Below are 22,932 nucleotides of genomic sequence, written 5' to 3'. Positions count from 1 at the left end.
ATTACATCCATTATCATTTGTTTTGTCGAGCGTTATGGTTGATTTAGAGGAAGTAGTTTTAGCATACATTGAATATAAATTGACGGGGTTAGTTGTTTTGGATTCACCCATCCTCCAGAGTACTATTCGTGCTTGTAAAGAGTTGGAAAACAATTTTAATGTGTTAGAATTGTGTAAAGATATTTCTTTGGAAGCGCTGTATTATGTATTAGAACAAATGATGAGCGATAGAAAAATAAACGTCGGCAGACTTGTGACAGGACTCGTTGTATGTACATGTGTTGCGACACAATGTGACACTGAATTGCAGTTAGAAAATGTAAAACGTGTCTCCTGTGGATTTTTCAAGGAAAAGTTTTCGTTATTTGAACTTCGTAATGACGATGAGTCGGTTAGTATGTTTCGTTTTTTGTTCGTGGGTAGTTTAACAAATATTCTTAAATTATTCATTTTATTTATAATGCGCGTGTTTTGTTTACTAATTATTTTTATTTATTATTTTCGTTCAGAATTTGTCTCTGTGTAGGAAGGGAGATGTTTTTTTCAAAGCAGTGGCATTTTTAGTGACTGGTATGGTGTTAACGCTTGTTTTTCGTTGAATGTCTTCAGATGTTTCGTCTAGTCATCAAAACAAATTATTATGAACACCATATTGTATTGATCTCTCTAATTACTTTTAGATGTGTTATCATTTATCTAAAATGTATATTTCTCAATAATAAACATTTACTTTATAAATTTTGTAAAAATACATTTATAATATGCCTTCTTATTGAAAGTGTCGTTACAAACCGTGCGTCTCAAATTTGTTTCCTTTTGTGTGCGTTTTTATATCAGTACGTATTGTGTCTTTCTTAAAAGATTTAAAATTGAAAACACGTATAAAATGAAATTCATTTTGAAAAAAAGAAATTGTATTTAAATTTAATAAGTCTATACTTTATACATTTTGTATGTTTATTTTTGTAATATTACTTATTATATATAAAATATAACTACTGTTAAAAATACTACTGTTTAAAATAAAAAATAAAAAGTAAACAGAATATTTTTAATCACAATCATTTAATATGTATGTTTGCAATTACATTTAACAAATTCAAAAACTTCATACACGAGTTAAACAACACGCAAAGATCAAATTTCATTTTTGTTGTTGACGTTAAAAACAAAATGTATTTCAATACACATTCTATTGTAATACACTTTACAAAATATAATTTTTAATCGCAATCATTTATTTTGTATGTTTGCAATTACATTTAACAAATTCAAAAACTTGTTTTCTTTTTTTTTTTTTTTTTTAAATAAATTAGAAAAACATCATACACGAATTAAACAACACGCAAAGATAAAATTTCATTTTTTGTTGTTGATGTTAAAAACAAAATGTATTTCAATACACATTCTACTTCAACAGAAAAGAAAAAAATTAAGTAAAGTCAAGAAATAAACTTATCATGAATTAAAATAGGAAAACTACTTTTACAAATTTACACTGACATAAATTAAGTCAAAACATAATTAATTTATTTTATTAAACAAATCTATTGCAATACACTTTACAAACATAATAATAATAAAAATTCAACAGAAAATAAAACAAATTAAATTAATTCGAAAAATAAATTTACCATGAATTAAAATAGGGTAACTACTTTTACAAATTTATAATACAAAATAAATATTAAGTGAGATTTTGGTTTACGGGTTATTTTGTTAGGATTAGTTGTTGTTATTTTTTCCAGTCCGATTCCTCGTACCATGCTACCAACTATTTCAAAATTGACTTCCTTTGATTTTTGGAAATCTAGAGTCAAACCTTTGATTTTGCAAACAGTTTGTCTGAATCAAATTTTATACACGTTATTTTTCCAAATCCATTCCCTATTGTTCATCAATAGCACTTACAAGTACCCAGTTTTGTTTGAATTTACGTTGTATGGATGTGTGTAATGTATTGCTTGTTCAGTCAGTCTTGAACTTGTCTCTTGGTAATATTTAAATCGTCTTTTACATTTTGATAAAGTCGGTCCACACCACCAAAACTATCAGGATGCTTAGGATCTTAATATACTTTTCTTAAGTACTCATCCATATTCATTACCCTCATTCACCCAAATGAAAATTAAAAAAATAAATCAAATACTTAAATAACACGCAAAGATCAAATTTCATTTTTGTTGTTGTTGCTTTTAAAAGAAAAAAACACAACCTTTATTTTAACACGCATTCTATTTCAATATAAATTATAACCATAATAATAATAAATTTACCGAAAAGAAATAAGAATTATAAAATTATGTAACATTAATTAAAAAAGTGTTAAGATATTATTTTAAATTTGTACAAATTACAATTGGTAAAGAATCTTATTAAAAAGCTCTGAATCATTTGTAATCAACTTTATGGCTTTATCGAACGCATCAACATTGATACAACGTAAATGAAAGTAGTTTAGCGCCCATTCAAAATGGGTAGCGCTATTGTCCACAAGTTTCAATGCCAGAATTGGTCGAAAAAATGTTAAGAGTTGTTCATATCTTGAGCCGTGAAAGTTATAACGTTCAACCATGTCCTTCAGAATGAACATAAATTCTTCTATGAAAACCTTCTCAATTGTTCTCATTATTTCTTTGTACTCAAGTTCGGTAGTTTCTTTCTTAATCTCCGCCTCCAGCACAGGGTTCAGGTACTCTTCTGCAAACACCTCATCTTCTACCTCATCTTCTACATCGGATTTTCTTGCCAGAAATAGGTGGTAGTCAACTACCGATGACGTGTCGTCGTATACAATCCTCTCCTCTTCAGAAATTATTCTCGATCTATAATGTTCGTCTTCTTCAGTATTAGATACATTATTGAAATCAACGTTCATTGGAGGTGGAGGTTGAATCGCCATTAAACACGTCATACAATTTGAAGGTACTGCTGTGCCGTGTTGATGTGAAACTTTGTGTATCTTTACTCGATTAGATACAGGACTCTGTCCTTTTGAAGAAGAAAAAACTCTCTTACTACCGGATTGATTTTGAGTAGAATTCATCCTGATAGATAATAACAGCAGGATAAAGAACAGATGACTAAATGTTAAAAATCTAAAGCAGGAAAACTGTACTGTTTTCAAATTAACAATCTGTATATATATATAGTAAATCAGGTACCGTGTTAAAAATAAAACAATTTACATATATCATACTTAATTCAATAATTCATAGAATAAATACCAACGCAATTACTAAGTATTCGTTAAAACACTCTCATATTAATAAAAATATATTAATATTCACGATCGAATATTAAAACATCTCATTACTTATTCATTGGACTGAGATCGCTACGCTTACAAAAACAACGAATTATGATTGGTAGATTAATTCATTAGCACTATGTTTATAAGGAATCTTATTGGTTCATTGCCTGATGACGTCACATACCCTCTAAAATCACAGGATTTGAAAAAATAGACAGCGGATTGATGTTATGATTTTGTTCTTATACAAACATATAAAAAAAGCAGTAATCAAAGCTGATTAAACTTGTAGATTTTATTCATTAAAATATACTATAATATCAGACTTCTCAATGAAGGTAAGCACATTATTTTTAATTTTTATTTATTTATTTATTTATTACCATCTTTATATATTGAAGGAATACCCTTAAAAAATAATGCGGTTATTTAACTAAACGAAAAAACAAAAGGATAAAAAACTAATAAAATAATTAAATAACTTTTAATATCTTTGAATATCTCAACAAGGACAACGAATTCTAATTTCATTAGCATTATGCTTATAAGGAATCTTATTGGTTCATTGCCGGATGACGTCACATACCCGCTAAAATCACAGAATTACAAAAAATGACCTGTCCACGCCTCACATGTAAACTAATTCCATGGAAAGACAGCGAATTGATGTTATGATTCCTTATACAAACATAAAAAACAGTAATCAAAGCTGATTAAACTTGTGGATTTTATTCATTAAACTGTACATCAGACTTCTCAATGAAGGTAAGCACATTGTCTTTAATATTTAAATGTAAATATTTATTTAAACATCATGTAATACATGTATTACGTTTAAAAATTATACGTAAAACTATCACTCATTTACTAATTATTCATTAAAACACCCCTCATATTAATAAAAATATATTAATATTCATGAATATTAAAACATCTTATTACTTCTTCATTGGACTGAGATCGCTAAACAAATTAATTTATTCATTTATTAAAAAATAATACCATTTTAATTATTAAATATTCATAAAACTACCCCCTAATTAATTATTCATAAATAGTACACTCATAATTAATATATTAATATTCATTAATTAATTTATGAATTATTCATTGGACTGAACGGGGAACTATACTACTAACACAAGATCTTCCAGGATAGAACCCGTGCTGTACAGGACTAACAAACGCATTACATTGAAGATGAAATAAAAAATTATCAGCCACAATACGTTCTAGAACTTTACCAACAAAAATTGGCACAACATTGGCCAATTTCCATTCCTTCACCACAATGCCTTGGTCAAGGGACATTTGAAAAATCTTAAGCAAAATTGTGGATACAACAGGTGCAGCCATACTCAACATCATAGGGGTAATCCCATCGGGTCCAGGGGATTTATTAGTATCTAAAGATAACAGGGCACGGAACATTGGATCCCTATTGATGAAAATACTAGTTAAAGGTAAGACAATTTCACTGTGATTACAATAAGATGTTTCGTTTCTTACATTGAAATCATCATTATCTTCAGTAAAATTAGACTGAGAATATATCGAAAATGCTTTAGTAGCATTTAAATCTGAATCTATGATATTGCCGTGTAAATATACTTTCTTTCTGTTGCACATTTTCGTTTTTTCTTAACATATGACCAAAATCGTTTAGGATTAAATTTACAGCCTAAACTAAGATTATGGAGGTACCGTAATCATAATGAGACTTTCTCGTAGTTTCACGCAATGCGTTACTAAATTTTCTGTATTTTTTCCACTTATACATTTTATTCGGATGTTTCGAGTTTCGGATTTCAGCCAGTTGAATCTCAATATTTGTGTCAATGTCCACAGGTATTACATCTATGGAATTTTTGCATGCTATCAGAACACCACCACCGTGTCTGTTTCTGTCGTTTCTAATACCAGATCTCCCCCAAAAAATATCAAACTTAGCTAAATTTATTCATAATATTTTGTATTTGTTTTAGTTAGATGTTGCTTTTCGATATATCATCAATTATGTTTAAGACCAAATATTTATGTCTGGAAGTGTTTAGTTTGTTTCTGTATAAGATTGAAAGAATGTTCTTTCATACCCTGAAAAAGGGTCGATAAAGAAATAAAGAATCATTGTCATTGTCATGAAGATCGAACGCATTCGATTCTGGAATGGCGACGGCGAGAAATTCACTTTTAACTTTACAAATTACGTTCAATTTTAATATATTTTGTCAATGTCAATACTACTAAAATGTTACTGTTGGGTTTCGATCCAACTCGGCCCTAAACCGTCTCGGCCAAAGTCAAGTCGGCCCCACGTCAAGTCGGCCCCAAGTCAACTCGGCCCCACGTCACCTCGGCCCCACATCAACTCGGCCCCACGTCAACTCGGCCTCAAGTCAACTCGGCCTCACGTCAACTCGGCCAAAAACTAATCCGTCAACTCGGCCTCTAAAAACTATGAAACGCAAAAAGTGCTAATATAGTAGTTAATATTATAATGGCAGGATATAGTACGGTTATGCCTACATAATAGACGAAATACAACGGAAAATTCAATATAAATGATTATATAATATTAATTGATAGGTAGTATTTATTTATATTGTTTGAAATAAACAAATATTTCTTCACATTTTGTATACAGGAATAACTGTCGAAGAAGACATTTAAAAAAATAATATTTAAACAATATACTTCGGTCTACAACTGTATATACATCAATATAAAAAGAATAAAATGACATTAAAATCAAAACAAATCAAAAGGCAAGAAAACAAATTGCATAAGCATTATGGGTATAGGTTACATGCACACACACCCCAGACATGAATGTGCATTATTTTCAAATAGGCCTTACGGTTTTTTTTGTATGACATTTTTATTTTCATTTCGTTTAGTACTTCATAATTATTCATAATTAATACAGTACACCATGGGAAGAGAGAAATTTGCTTCCATAACAGTCCATAGGGATGTGATTGTGATTTTATTGTATTTAATTATGGATTCATGGAATTTGTCATGGTGTGTGTTGTTATACTATCATCGGGAATCTTGTGTCCCGTTTTGTAATATCATCTTTAATTAAACTAAAAAGAATAATTTCTTCCTCACTATCATCCGATGATCATCCAGAAACGGCTGCTATTTTAACCTCACGTCACAAAACGGAACAGGTGTGAATGTTTAAAACGGAACGGTGAACGGGCGCGCGTCACGTTGAAAAAACGGCGCCGTCCGCGAAACGGAACAGGTACGGACGGTGGGAATGCCCCTTTAGGTGATCAATTTTATTGAACAATACAGGGCGCGGTGGGTGTTAAAAAACAGATGAGAATGCAAAGGCAATATTATGTTGTTTAGGAATTCCGTTGTTTTGGACTCAAACAATATGTTTTAGTTTTTGCTTGACAAAATAAAAATACGCCATTTTTTCATGATGATTTCTTCAGTGTGTTTTAGATTAGTTTTTATGCTTGACAAAATAAAAATACACCATTTATTTATGATGATTTCTTCAGTGTGTTTTAGATTAATTTCCCATAAATGTATTCATTGGATTCTCCATTATAATCAAATAGGCCTAACAAAAGTAATAAAAACAATTTGAATAGCGCACAATTGCAATAGAAATTTAACATTCCGAATTTGTTTCCATAATCTCTTCGGTAGTTTGATTGACATCGTCAATAAATGTGTGAAAAAATTTTGTTACTGTAATATACCATTTTAATGTCACATATAGTTATTCACTTTGACCGTGACATATTGCTAATAATTTGAGAGAGAATATATACAAAAAAAAACCCATTTTTATTTTACTGTATTCTAATAATATCTATATAATATATAGGCCTTCTAAGAATATTTGCGATTATTTCTGGGAACATCCTCAAAATAGATCTAACAAACACATTAGGCCTACTGAGGGTTCTTACTGAGACAAACCAACCAACAATATAAATAAAAATTACCTATCAATTAAACGAAAAACGATCAGCCAGTGTGTTTTAATTTACATTGAAATTTCCGTTTTATTTCGTCTATTATATAGGCCTAACCGTACTATATCCTGCCATTGTAATGAACTACTATATTAGCACTTTTTGCATTCCATACTTTTTAAAGGCCGAGTTGACGGATTAGTTTTTGGCCGAGTTGACTTTAAGCCGAGTTGACTTGAGGCCGAGTTGACGTGAGGCCGAATTGACTTGAGGCCGAGTTGACTTGAGGCCGGCTTGACTTGGGGCCGACTTGACGTGGGGCCGACTTGACTTTGGCCGAGACGGTTTAGGGCCGAGTTGACCTGCACCCTACTGTTATACTGTACATACACTTTTAAGAATAATTGTAGTTGCTCTTTTGGCGCTCCATAGAGACGAAAATATTGAACTTCTCGTGTTGCGAAATTCGCAAACGGTGTGCGAAAAATCACGTCTGTAAAATCATCAATTTAAAGGATTTAGGCCTATTTGTTACTCTATATGTGATTCTTCTTCATACAAGTACTTATGAGGCCTAATTCTAAGGTGTGGTATTCACAATAAGTTACTTAACAAGTTTGGTGTCAAAAGGAAGTCGAAATAAAAAAAGGTGCGAAACGGAACTAGGCCTAGCCTACTACTAGGCCTAGGCCTAGGCCTAGAGGCCTAGCCCTAGTAGGCAGGCTAGGCTAGGCCTAGACATAGTAGGCCTAGCGTTTTATAGTAAATTATGAGGCCTAGGCCTGTAGGCCTAGCGTTTTATTATAGTAAATTATGAGGGATACAGACGTTGGGCGTGCGTCGTTGGTACGATCGTCTTGTGACGCAGGGCCCGATCGTCTTGTGATTGATATGGTAAAATCGATAGCGTTTTATTTTGGTTCCGATAAAAATCAACATCTGTTATTCGGTTAGAGCGTCGCTGATAATTGGTTCTGGTCAATATTTGTTACGTATAAGAGATAAATGTTTAATACGCTGTGGTTAGGATTCCGGCACCGGAACTCACCTGCCCAGCGTTTAGGGAATCCGACACGCTATTGCGCATGCCCAGAGCAAAGTAATTATAGCTGCTTGCACTAGAGAGTGTGCCACAGACCGCGCACCACATTAACCGAGAGTGATAACTAGACTAGGGATGTACTGTAGCCTAGTTAGTCGTCGCGCGAGCGAGAGAGAGCGATGGATGAAACTTTGCCTAGGCCATACATGAATTAATAATTAAAATACGATTACGCCACGCGTTAAAATAATTATGATATTGAGAAGAATCGGTATCTACCAATCGTAATGCTTTAATTTTATTAGACAGAGGAAGTATGAAGTTCGGAACGGGAGAAAAACACACACCGGGCCTGCCCTAGTGTCATAAAGCTTCCATATTTCAAGAAATGTACGAAAGTGAATAGCGTAGCGTTGCGAACCTGACTTCTCTCCCGAACAGTTCTGTTTTTTTTTTCACATCCGCTCGGCGGCTGCTGTCAACAAATCAACTTGTATACGATTGCATGTTATGTACAGTATAATGTGTTAGTTATATGAAATCTTTTATTTTGTACTTGAAAAATCATAAAAATTAAAACTAGTCATGTAATTATAATTCATAATTATATGAAGTTTATATATGAATGAAGCAACAACTTTTTTAATTACGAAATAAATAGGCCCATTGGTCACATCTCGCTGGTCATTAATAGGCATCTAGGCTAGTTGGCCGTCGCGCAGCTATTTAAATGATCCATCGCTGTTAGTCTGTAGAGCCAAAAGTGGAGTTTGAAGTTATATTTTCAATAAGGTTCTCTGTCAATATAATTGCAGTAAGATAAAAAGCAAATAAAACAAGCACAAATGTGCGATACTCGGGGTACAGCAAGAGAAGCTGTAATGACGTCATGGGATGTAACGTCACATACACATCAATACCCTCTCTACCAAATACGGCTATATTCCGAAAAGTTATGTCACATAACCGGAAATGGCATAATTGCAGTAAATTGTGAAATCTCAAAGTGATTTTTTTGCTATTTCCGGGAGCAGAAGTGACGTCACAATATCATAAATAGGTTTTACTGTATATATTCTCCAAGTCAAGACCTTTGAAATAACACCAAACACGGCTATATTACGATGAAAATCGTTTGGCACCAAGGTAACATCTTCGAAATGTCACTGCTGCATCCGGTTTGAAATTTAAAAATCCGGCTCTATAGCTTTGAGGACATGTTTCTGTAGTATACCCATGCCAAATCCCAGCTCAATACTATTATAGTCAGGGAGACTATGTAATTCCGTGGGATTTTTATGAATAGAAGATCCCACCTATTTAGAATCCAAACAACAGGAAAAAACATGTTGACAACGTTGGAAGGGTGGCAGAGGCCCGCCATCTTTATTTTCAAAATGGCTGCCATTGAAATTTAAAGTGTTCATATCTTGGTAACCACAGACAGTAGAGACTTGTTTTTGGTCTCAAATTGTTTATAATATACAACTTCATATTAGCTCTAATGGAACATTTCCCGCCAAAATGACCGGAAATGCCATTTCTGACCGTTCACCCTAATCTTGGAGGTGCTATTTTTCCAGATCACGCACTTGTTTGTACAAGTAAATCGAATGATGAAAGTACTTGGTGGGGCTAACTGGTATTTCGTTAAACCCTTTTGCTCGCACAAAGTTTTTTCTAGTGGCTCCTGCTCTCGCTGACTTCGCAAAAGAAGCTGAGACAATGACTTTTCTTCTCAGTAGACATCATGATATAAATAGTAATGCTAAAACAGATCTCCAAGGAAAAAAACGTAACGGACCTGACAGAAACAATCAACAAATTCACAAACCCGTTCAGCAAATGTGATCAGTTGATCAATATTGTCACTAAAGCCATTATGCCCACCCAAATCCAGCATGATGTCAATAACAGAACGAAAATAATACAAGAATGCTTTACAAAATTTGTGACAGAGAGGATTACCACAAATGAAAAAAAACTGTGGGCTTCAATGAAGAAACTGAAATTACACATGTGGTCTTCAAGTGGGATAAAAAGATTGACAACAAGCTTGTAGAACTCAAGGAAGACCGGGTGCTGTTTGCTCGTTAACTAGTTGTATCCAAGTTGAGGGACATCGACCTTAGACAAGCCATTGGTACATATGAGTTTTCTGTTGTTCCAAGAGCTTTATTCGCAGCAAATGGTTCACTGTTTCCTACAATGTCGAAGAGTGACTTGATGACGATTCTTGAAAAACTACCAAAAAAGATAGAAGTCGCTCACGAAACAAATTACTCAACAAAAGAAAAAGTTGTCAGGAACTATAAATGAGTATGTATTATCGATGCTATGGCTTATCTGCAATCACTAAGTAAACCAGAGAATATTGGAACATGCTTGGATCTATCAGAACATTTCATTGAACGACACTGGCAGAAGTATGTTAACTATGATGAGGTGCATTTGGTATTTGACCACTATGATACTGGAGAATCACTCAAAGCTTCAAACCGTGCGAGATGACTAGGCGGCAATTAGCTGTAGATTACCACATTACAGATTCAACTTCAATCAGTACGATCAGTATGCAACGTCTTCTTGCTTATGTATCAACGAAAGATGAACTGACGACGTATTTAACTGAAAAGATATTAGATCATGCGGAGGAAAATAAAAGCATCTTGTAGTTGCCTGGCGGAACAAAGTGAAGGCTACACATAGGGAAGTAAGCAACCTTGCAAGTAGTCAGGAGGAAGCTGATACCAAACTCATTTTGCATTCCGTTGATGCAACAACGAATGATGGTACCACACTAGATATATACTAACACTGACGTACTTGTACTAGCCATCGGATGATACCTCATTATATGCCAAAATACACACTTTTGTTACCGGCATTCGCAAAACCCGCAGGACAATTCTATTGGCGCAATCCACAGAACACTTCCTGGACTGCATGCTTTCTCAGGTGCAGATATTACTCATAGATTTTCTGGGAAAAGCAAAACTACATTCTGGAATTTATTGGTGGTATTGTTACTGCCCTGAAATTATTAGGAACAACAAATGAACTATCTGAAGCATCATTTGTGTGTAAGCTCTATATACGAAACACAGATTTAACAAATGTTGCTGATGTTAGGTGGTGGCTTTTTAAGAAGGAACAAGCACAATCAGAGGGTTTGCCTCCAACGCTGGGTGCATTGCGGCCTGCCATTTTAAGGGCATACTCTCAGGCTATAATATGGAACAACGATGTCATTGCTAATCCAACTATACCAGAGCCTCAAGATTTTAGTTGGGATATTGTAGATGGCCATTCAGTTATGACATCTTTACCTCCAGCGCCCCAGGGTTTTATCGACCTAGTGAAGTGCCACTGTGCAAAAACATGATGCACAACCAACCAATTCAAGTTTTCAAAGTTTAAAAACTGCACAGACCTTTGCAGTTGCTGTGACGATGAGAAATTATGTGACAACCAAGAGCAGGCAAGTCTCACTGATGATGATGATGACAATATTGAAGAGGACGAAACTGATGAACTGCTGTATTTAACTTAAATAACCATAAAACAATTTAGTCCATAAAATAAGCAAAATAAATTAAAAAAACAATTAACAACAGAACTACTCGAAATGTGTATGCTCTAAAAGGTTTGATATCAAGATCAAGTAACTATGCCAACAGTACGGTATGAAGATGACTAAATCCAGGTAACTAGGGTCAAAGGTCAGTCATTTTATTTTTGGTCATTATTTTTGGAAAGTTTTCATTAGAGCAAATAGGAAGTCGTATGTTAATGTTATGAACATTTTAAAACCAAAATGAAGTATCTATGTTTACCCGTTATGGAGATATGAAACTTCCATTCAAATAGGGTCAAAGGTCAGAAATAGATAGAAATTTCTGTCACATTTTTGGGTAAAGGTTCCATTAGAGCTGATATAAAGGTTTATATTACGAACAATTTGAGACCACAATCAAGTCACTACGTCCACCAGTTATGGAGATACAAAACTTCCGGTCAGTTAGGGCTAAAGGTCAGAAAAGCCATTTCCGGTCATTTTGGGAGTAAATGTTCCATTAGAACTGATATAAAGTTTTATATTACGAACAATTTGAGACCAAAAGCAAGTCTCTACAGTCTTGGTTACTCTTGGTTACCAAGATATGAACACTTAGATTTTCAATGACAACAAAATGACAAATTCTTAATTAAATTGTGTTCGTATTAGACAATGATTTATTTTAAATGATTCATTACTGTTTAAGTAGAATGACGATCATGTAATAGCATATGAAGCTCTAGCATCCTTGGATGTTTTTTTGCAAATACAGCATGCTCGAATATGTGCCCAAACTCTTTATCAATGGTAGATGCAATACATCTGTAGGTGGTTTTGACTTCTGCTATCTTAGTAAGTAAAATAATAAGGTGTTTGCAAAATAAGTACATTACCGGTAAATTAGAGAACGTGTAATTGTGCATTATTGCATAGCAAAAATAATCTTTCAAATAGAATGTATCGAAAAGTAAAAATACCTGATTGTATGCACAGATGATATCAACTGATCTGCCCTGTAGCTTTATAGTGATACCAGCTAAATGTGAAAGGAATTGGTATACAACAACTAATGTTATGATAAAATCAAACGATGTAATGCCTGCTAGTAGTGATGACGCATCGCCTCTCGACTTCGGATCCCACTTGGCATCTCTAAACGTCTCTCCACACAACTCACCATTTGCTCCTTGGCTAATATTTTCTAATGCGATAATGATGAAGATGTGAGCTTGGTAAAAATGGGTGTAGGCGTCATGGCGTGCTGCCCATCTGGTTCTACAGAGATCAATCAATGGTTTACGTTTTGTCGACTCTGGTAGCTCTTTCAGAATGATAGATTTCAGCAGGCCTGTATGAGTAATAATTATAATTACCAATGTGTGGTTATAGGAGTGTTTGGTGTGGAAAAAGATACTGTAAAACAATTTTCTTTATTCAGGCTACTGAAGTTACGAATATATTTAAAAATAGATAGCAACTTGTTTACTTAGGCCTATATTAAATCCTTTCTTATAATTCTACTTAATCTCACCTTCACGTTTTGAACTTGCGAGAAAAAAGAGACTACACTTCTTTAATTTGTCCAAGGTATTCCTTATGCTTGGAAGCGCACAACAATGTGCAATAACAAGGTTCAAGCAATGTTCACTGCAGTGGACATAGACAGCTTTCGGAGAACGATCTGGTATTCTTCGTTGAACCCTACATTCTTACTTGACATATTGGATGCTCCATCGTAACCTTGACCTCTGATATTGGTTATGTCAAGTCCAAAATCTTCAATGGTCGTCACAATAAAATTGGCTATACATTCGCCAGTGATTCTAGGAAGGTGCAAGAAAGCCAAAAACTCTTCTCTAACGTTGTTATGCTGATCCACAAAACGAGCACATAAAGCCAGTTGTTCGTTATTATAGCTTGTTACTTCATCTGCCATTACTAAAGCAGCCTGCATCCTTGATTTCTTTAACAATGTCGGCAAGAATAATGTCGTGACCAATTATTTGAATGATTTGATTCTGTATGATCGGTGAGGTGTATTTGGCGTTTCTGCTGTTGTCTATATAGTGTGGTATCGTGCTTGGCAACCATCTGCAGTGCGGCAAAAATATTGCCAGTGTTCCCATGAGTGACAATATCTTCCTTGTAAAACTCCTCCACGTCTCCTCGCAGAGCAATACATTGGCGACCACAGAAGAGGATTGCTTCGGAAACAGATTTAATAATATGTCTGTTTCGAGTGATGTTAGCCTTCTTTTCTTCGTTGAAACGGATGTCGATGTTATTTCCATCTGGCTTTTTATCTTTAAATTGGTCCAGAATTAGGACTGTGGTCCGGATTGCCTCCAAAATTTAATGGAGTGGTCCTTGACCACATATCTATCTGTATTTTCATTTTGGGAAAGATCTTGTTAAGTATATCCTGCTAACAAACAAACAAAGTGACAAACACACGCGATCGATTACATATACCTCCTTGGCGGAGGTAAATTAAAAATAACAACTTTTTGATTACTTGCTTGGTATTGCTGACGTTTTTGAAAAATCAAGAATAATGGAATACGGATACCGGTTTTCCTAAAGAAGATAGATCAAGATATGCACATATAAATGACAATAATAATAGATGTAGGCCTATAATCATTATTTATTTAAAGTATTGTTAATACATATGAATAGGGCACTGGAATAAACAAATATTTAAAATTGTTGTTGTTTATTGCTGCTTTCATTGTCTGTCTACTGCTTGTTAATCATTTTGTGGTATAAATTTATTTAGTGTATAATTATTTTTCCTTTCTGTTGATCTAATATGAGAAAATAAATAAGTAAAAATAAAATATAGTACTTTTGGCAAATGCTCTGTTTGATTTTTTAACTTACTGTAGGCTAGTAGAAAAGTACAGCATCGGAGCATATTTATATTCATTGTAATGGAACATTTTGACAAAATGTAATAGGAATTTTTTTTCTGCTCTATTGACCTTTGACCTTGACTTGCATTGTATCTAAAAAACGGCTGGTCATTAAAATTAAAAAATGGTCTCAAATTGCTGAGACTATACATATTTATATTTATTGTAATGCAAAATTTTGTTATAATGACCGGAAGTAAAGTTATTGACCTTTGACATAATAAACATGAACTTGATGTATATGTTATGCGCGATTTGAACGATTTGCGCAATTTGAAATTGCGCAAAAAAATCCTTGCGCAATTTGAAATTGCGCAAAGAATTCTTGCGCAATTTAAAATTGCGCAAGGATTTTTTTGCGCAATTTGAAATTGCGCAATCAACTTGCGCAATTTCAAATTGCGCAAGAAAATCTTTGCGCAATTTTAAATTGCGCTGCACAATTTGTAAATTGCGCAAGATAGTTCTTGCGCAATATGACACCTTTGCGCAATTTGAAAACGAACTGTAAAATTTTCCCATACATGGCTAGGCTAGGACTAGGCAGAGGAGTTTAAAATTTAGTATTTTATTATATAAATAAGACCATTTCAATGAAGATAATGTTTAATACTCACTTTTTAAGTTTTTAATATTAGTTTAAGCTAGGCCATGTAACCTAGTCAGTATCAGTAGTCCAGACCCTAGCTAGGCTAGAGTAGTATAGCCGGCCGCCCGCGCCGCGCCCGCCTGGTGGAACACCACCGCTTCGTTTTCCTTCGTCGGTTCTTCGACGGTATGCTAACTTATAACAATATTTGCACTACTAAAATAAGGAAATGCGATATTTATCTTTAATTTTGAATCATTCTTAGAAATTACTATAAAAATATGGGTGTGCATGATTTCACAATCTGTCGAAAAACCTTGCGCAATTTGCAGATTACTTGCGCAATTTAATACGTTGCTTGCGCAATTTGAAACACATGTTTCAATTCAAATTGCGCAAGGATTTTTTTTGCGCAATTTCAAATTGCGCAAATCGTTCAAATCGCGCATAACATATATAATAATCGGTAATTATTTGTGGTACAGTTCAATTATTTTCAGAATAATAATAAATAAAAATGTGTTTACCAATGGATAAATAATCGCGTCAATGACATAGCGGGCATGGTAACGTACGCGGAGTTGAATCGTAAAAAGTTTACATGCTCCCTCTGTAGTATGTGAAACTATCTATTTTTAGAAGTTTAAGTACAGTAGAGATCATCACGCGTCACCACCTCTCACGATGCTCTTTGATCGGCCGCCGTAACTTAACATTGCGCGCATTGTGATAAATTTCTGTTTTTATTTTTGCGGTTAGTGTAACCTACTCTGTGCATACTAATATACACACAAATATGTCACACGAATAAAATATTGAACCTCTTAAAAAAAGGGCACCCTTAAAATTTAGGGGGGGTCCGGACCCCGTGGACCCCCCCCCCCCTTGGATCCGCCCCAGGGTAGGTATTAAACAATGGGTTATACATATTATTATCATTTGAATATCTAATTTCTAATAAATGACTAATTTTGCGCACCATATATTTGTAAGACTGGACCATATTTGGTGGCCAAAAACAGTCTTACTGCCTGGACCAATTTTATCCAGGCGCTAAAATTCGTCTGGCCAGGCAGGTTTTGGGAGCCATAAATGGTCCCCCGAACCGATTTCGGCAGCCAAAACTGGTCCGCCAGACCGATTTTGGCCCGGACCGATTTTGGTATGACAGTCTTCCCACAATTCAAGATTCCAATTGATTGATGATTCCAATGAAAAAGGTCTGCTTCAACAGTTTCATTTAAACCCATATTTTAGGAACAAACTGGAAAATACAGTCCCCATTTGATAATAAATGCTTTTTTTTTTCAGCCTTACTTGATGATGAAAGTTTGATTTCCATAAGCACTTCATGAAGAATAATGCATTGAGAAAGTGTTTGAGTTGCATGAAAACTTAAAATAGTGAAGCAGTATGACAACTACATACAAAAGCATGGGTTCAGTTGCAAAACCAGATTTAACTTTTTCAAAAATTGATCAATTTAATAAAAAGTCTAACTTCTCTACAACAAAACGAAGTTCTGAATTTGAGAAAAATATTTCTACTTCAAGTTGTGGTGATGTAGTTCCTGATACTTTATTGAAAAAGCAAGATATGACAGTACATTTAAATAAGTCTGCAAATGCAAGTACATCAGGAAAAATGATCTGGCGAAAGCCATCAAAACCAACAAATACAGACTTTAAAGTGACATCTAAAAAGAGAAAGTACGACTACAAAGAGAAACCAAACAAAGAATGTGAAAGTACTGAAATAGATTCTACACAGAAGTTAATTAAAGCAGGTCAAAAGTTGAAAACTCCTTACTTTGGCTTATCAGTACAAAAGATACTAGGGGAAAATTTTGATTGTGATTACATTCAACTTCTTAATAAAATGTCTGCTGATACTTTATATAAACAGTGTGAGGAAGAGATTGAATATTTTACTGGTGATCTTGCAAAGGTGAAGGTATTTGGAAAGTGGTTTAATATTCCTAGAAAACAGGTTAGGTTCATGATGAATAATGCTTTTTAAATATTTTATCACAAAATGTAAAATGCCATGTGCACGTCATACGTTAGAATATTGCGCACAGAAAAATGATTATGCCATTGTGACCTAAAGAAAATAAAATGTTAGTGTTCTCCCTATTTTGTGTCTACTGTACACATACTAAATACACTGCAGAATAGGTAAAAATAACGGGACCCGCCTTTTATTTCAATTTTTAACATGATGACGTCATCAAATGACATCAAATGAAACATGTAGATAGCAATTTTGGAAGAAAATTATCTTGCAAAAACATTAACGTGTTGAAGAAATTTGGATACGTATAATATAGATGCACGCTCTTTTAAAGTTCATGGACTATGAAGCAAAAAAAGAAAATACGACTTTTATAATTGAGCTGGCCATATATTGACGTCACAACATCCGATGCACAAAATTTGTACATCAATTCATATTTAAAATTCAACATCTAACAGAAAACCTTTTAATCATGAGTATCTCTTTTCATTCTGAGGAGCTATAACATGTTGAAATTTACTGTAACAATAAAAATAAGTGACCCAAGTTATTCACTCTTATGAACATGATGACGTCATAAAAATTGAAAAGATCATCTGAAAGAAAATTGATTGACCTAGACAATATCAAAATATTGACGAAATCGAGGTACGGATAAGCGGAGATGCGTTTTATTAAATGTGATTAGCTATGACGAAAGAAACAAAAATCCTATATTTTATATTCGGGTGGCCATACGATGACATCACAATGTCCTGTTAGCCATATTGATGCATGATCCGATATCTACAACTCATTAACTTCTAGAATATGTAATAAAAAAACGAAACTAGAAACTATCGCCCGTATTCTTAAACCGGACTTTAGTCGTAGTTCGAGCTAAAACTTTAAAAATGACGTCATTTTAATTCATAAAACGAACTTCAACTAAATCGCCGACTAATTCAGGCCAACCTCGACTAAATCGAGACGGATTTTGATCGATTTTTTTAGTCCTGGAGGGGGCAGGCTAAATGGTCGACTAAATGGTTTTTAAACGACGTTCATGAAAAACGTAACAGTCATTGAGTTGTTATATTGGCCAGATATTGATGAATGAAATATCTATTTTTATATTCGCTTAATTAAATATACATTGGTATAAGTTATAATAATGAAAATCATCTTTATTTACAACCGTATACAAATTACATTATTTTCTTTGCGCAAGTCCGACTTGAACTACGTGACGCCATAGCGACAATGGCAGATGCGGAAATTCACCACGCGATGAAATGTTTAGGGGGCCTAGCGCTTTCTTGTCACGCTATGAAGTGCGTGGTTCGTCGCGATCATACTTTGTTGGGGGCCTAGACAAAATAAAAGTTACCGTACCGCCATGGTTCCTAAATATATTTTGAAGATTTTGTTTGTTGTTAATCAAATATACTTCACTGTTAAATTAATACTGATATTGTTCTAATAATTAACGATTAAAATTATTTTTCATGTATATAGTCCTGATGCGTAAAAAGTGTTGTAAAAAAATGGAAAGTGATATCAATGCGCAAAATTTCGTCTGCTCCTCAAATACTCTCTTGTCATTGGCCAATGTATAGCCTTTGTTACCCAGACGTGTGCAACTCGACTAAAAGCTCGACTTCATTAAGTCGAACTGCAAACTTCGACTACTTCGTTTTTGAATCGAATTTGAAGTAATAGCTCGAACTACGACTTTTTCAAGTCGAACTTCGAACTACGACTAAAGTCCGGTTTAAGAATACGGGCGTAAGACTATTTTGACAAATTTTCATAAAAAAAACTTGCATGAATTGTCTAATTCGATGTGCTCGTATGACATGATTTTAAATAAAATTTAGTAAAATTACTAGAAAAATTGAAATACATAATTCAGGCAAAACAATTATGTTTTTAACGCTACTTGCTCACGTAAAAATTCGCACACACATGGGAATTTTGGACATGCGCAAAATGTCATGATTCATGTAGAAAGTTGATTAGAAATTAATTTTGCGCCTTTTTAAATTTTAAAGAGTTATCCGCCAAGTGCGGATAACTAATAAGAAAAAAAAGATGATCTTATACAATCACAATAACTGCTGTAGTAGTATTGTTTTAAATTTATATAAGCAGAATAAACAATTTTTCACACTGTTTGGTTTAGAGATTGTCTATTCTCTTGACACAGGTTTCTTATGGTGACACAGGTTTAACATACAAATTTTCAGGCAACAATGTTCCGGCTTTGCCATGGCCACTGTTCCTAAAAGATCTTCGAGATCATCTGCAATCAGTTACAGGAGTTTACTTTAGTTTTGTTTTGGTTAACAGGTACAACACTATACTTTTATTACGTCCACTGTATTCCTGCCAACTTTTTCAGTGGCCAATGAGCGAGACAATAAATTGAAAATGTACATAGCGGCATCTATATTGTGATAACTAAATATAATTGCGATATAAAACGTCCTCTAATTTTTAACTAAATAGTTAGCTGTTAGCCCAAATAAACATAAGCCTATCTGATGCTAAATTTATAATGTGTAGGCCTAAGTTAACTTTTTCAAAATAATATTTTTTCCAAATATTTTTTATGGATGTTTGAGAAAATAGCCATATATGCGCAAGACCTAAAAAATCAGCCCTCATGCGTGAAACTTAAGCAATATGTGCGAGAGTTGGCAGGTATACCATTGTATTTCTCATTTTAATGTTACAAAGGATTTTTATAATAATCTTAATAATTAGCTAGTAATTAATAGCATGGAGCAAGATCAATTTTTATGAAAATATCCAATTGATGATGTATCATCACATCACATTTCTAATGTCCAAAATTTTATAAATACATTTTTGATACAAGTTGCCATGCCAAGCGTTATGCTTCTAACCAAATTTGAAGTATTTTTGGTCTAAGGAGCCCCACTACTAAACTCTATATTGAAGTATTGTTTGTTTCCTTTGTTACTAGATATGCAGATGGTAATGATTACATCGGTGAACACAAAGATGATGAGAAAGATATGAATGAATTGAGTCCAATTGCATCTATTTCATTGGGTCAAACACGATTGTTTAGATTTCGCCATGGTGATACACGAAGAAAGAATAACAAAAGGAGCATCAAGCCAGTAACTGTTGATCTTGAACATGGTACCTTGTTAATGATGAATTACCCAACTAACAAGTACTGGTACCATTCACTTCCCAAGAGTCAATCTATTAAGCAGCCAAGAATAAATCTGACATTTAGGGATATTAAAAAATGAAAATGTTATTACAGGCGTTTTAGACTGCCGAATATAGCATCAGATGTCTGTTTACAAACCACTGTTCAGAAATACTAAAGTTTGTGTTGCTATTAAGTTAACTGTATAGTGAAAGTCAATAAACCACAATTACTATATTGTGTGCTGGTTAAAGACACTTTCCCTACATTTTTTAGATCTAATTTAAGATCACAAACTATATTTAATGTAAAAATAATACTATATGGTCCTATTGCGATAACTTTTTTCGCCTATAAATGGTTAAAAATGTAAAACAAATCGATTTTAATAATTATCCCAAAATGCATTGCGCGCGGATTGATATTTTTGTTTTTCTTCTGTAATTCACCCACTTTCGATCAATCGTGAGGCCAAAACAAATGGAAGACTTCTAACTTTTCAGCGAAAATACCGGGTTTTCCCCAATTTGTTTCGACGGAGTCTACCTTTTTCAAAGAATTTGATTCTGTCAATCACAAGTTACTCTTGTCAAAAATACACATCAGCAGACTTTGTGGACACTTTTTCTGGTTTAATGATTATCTTACCAACCGTAAACAATATGTCATTATAGAAGGTGACTCTTCTGTGGCTACCTGTGCTTTACGGAGTTCCCCAGGGCTCGATCCTGTTGTTATTCAATTTATACATTAACGATCTTTCTGTTTTTTTCACCCACATTTGCTGATGATATTAAGTTGTTCAGAGTGATCTCCACAAGATGCAACGACTTGAGTAGACTTTTTGAATAAGCTAGAACCTGGAAACTTGAGCTTAATATTTACATGTGTAAAGTGGTAATGTTATCCATCACTTTAAAAAATAAAACTGTTAAATTTCATTAGGCCTACCATATTTCTAATCATGTCCTTGATACCGTCCTGTTCATGGCATTTTTTAGATTCTGTTTTAAATTTTTGATTTCATGTTAATTCAATTGTTTCAAAAGCCAACTAAAATGTTGCACCTGATCTGGAGAAATTGCAGATGGAAAGGCTCTTTTTTCTTTATATAGGACCATTATTAGGCCTGTTATTTTTAATTCTATCTCTATTCTCTCCAGGTCAGGCTCACCAAATTGAGCTTGTCAAAAGTAAATTTAATCACTTTTTAACTAAAGCTTGCCATGATTATTTGTGACCTTCGACATGATTTTTCTTTACAAGATTATGAATTCCGATGATATTACTGTAACTTAATTTCTTTTTTTATCCTTCGTGTACCTTGGCGTACCAGAAATCGAGGACATTTAATCCTCCTTTTGGTAGTATTAAAGATATTTTGTAAAGCAATTGATGGTAGTCACTCACTACTACTTTGTGCTGCTGAATAAAATGGCAACAAAGAATCAGTAACGAAGTACAAAAAGTATCAAAAAGTACCAAAAATATCAGAAACAATATGAAGAAGACTGCTTTGCTTCGCTCGCGTACCATCTAGGTCGTGCCCACAGATGGTTCTCGAATACATAATAATTTCAGCGTTAAAAAACTGGCGATTTCAAATGTACGTACCGCAGGACAATAATACATGTCGTTTACAGCCTACAGGAACGAATAAATAGACACTGTGATTTATGTACTCAACTAAAATTAGCACCATGGAAATTACTTCCGAAAGAGAAACTTGTCACAAAATGAGACCAATTGTTTAAGTCAAATTTAAACAAACTTAATTTGTGTTTTGTATGTAACATTAGGGTTGAGGGATGGGGAAGAGGATGGGTGCAAAGAGGAACAATTTTTAAATATTATTCTTTATCCATTTAGTAACGAAATATTAATTGAACTTATTCAACCTTATGTTCCTAAGCGGTCTCTGAGATCTAGATCTGAGTCTCTTCTTGCCCATATATTTCATCCTTCCACTAAGTTTTATTGAAATCGTTCATTTTCTTCGGCATCCGTTTCTCTATGGAATGCGTTGTCTATTGAAATCCGTCAGGCTACTTCCACCAGTGTCTTTTTAATTTGTAAATTTCTAAATTGTTCTGTGTTTGTAAAGCGCATTGAGGCCCCATTGAGGCTTTCAGCATAATGCGCTATATCAAGTACCAGTTATTATTATTATTATTGTTTTCATGTTTTACAAATAATCACCGTCCTAGTCGATTGAAATAGTACAGTAGGCCCTACATGTAACGATACATCACTACGACGTGTATATGTTTATACAGTATAATGTAAAACAATTTATGAAAACCACCTCTATTCGGGGAAAATCATAAATTCGATTTAATCGTCAATAAATATTAAATTATCTAACTCAACTTAATTAGTAGGCCTAATGGTTTTCAATTGTTTCTTAGAGCCAATTCATACTTAAGTTGGTTCCTACCCTACCCA

The 22,932-nt window shown here is 33.8% G+C and overlaps 1 protein-coding gene across 3 annotated transcripts; it reads left to right on the top strand.

The window, feature by feature from the left end:
* Positions 1–7,646: 7,646 nt before the first annotated feature.
* On the top strand, positions 7,647–22,567 carry LOC140044986 (DNA oxidative demethylase ALKBH2-like). 3 transcript variants are annotated; one of them, XM_072089711.1, is made up of 4 exons: positions 7,647–7,846; positions 16,614–17,255; positions 19,507–19,649; positions 20,290–22,567. In XM_072089711.1, exons 2-4 carry the CDS (start codon positions 16,716–16,718, stop codon positions 20,585–20,587), a joined length of 981 nt encoding a protein of 326 aa, XP_071945812.1. In that variant the 5' UTR covers positions 7,647–7,846; positions 16,614–16,715; the 3' UTR covers positions 20,588–22,567. The 3 variants fall into 3 exon arrangements, with proteins under 3 accessions (XP_071945812.1, XP_071945810.1, XP_071945811.1); XM_072089709.1 differs by having other exon boundaries at positions 7,648–7,846; positions 16,614–17,291; XM_072089710.1 differs by having other exon boundaries at positions 7,651–7,782; positions 16,614–17,291.
* The last annotated feature ends 365 nt before the right edge of the window (positions 22,568–22,932 follow it).

The sequence above is a fragment of the Antedon mediterranea genome, chromosome 3 (assembly GCF_964355755.1).
Source record: "Antedon mediterranea chromosome 3, ecAntMedi1.1, whole genome shotgun sequence".
In the NCBI taxonomy this organism is placed as follows: domain Eukaryota; kingdom Metazoa; phylum Echinodermata; class Crinoidea; order Comatulida; family Antedonidae; genus Antedon; species Antedon mediterranea.
The sequence above is the reverse complement of the archived record's forward strand: the minus strand, read 5'-3'. Positions and strand labels throughout refer to the sequence as shown.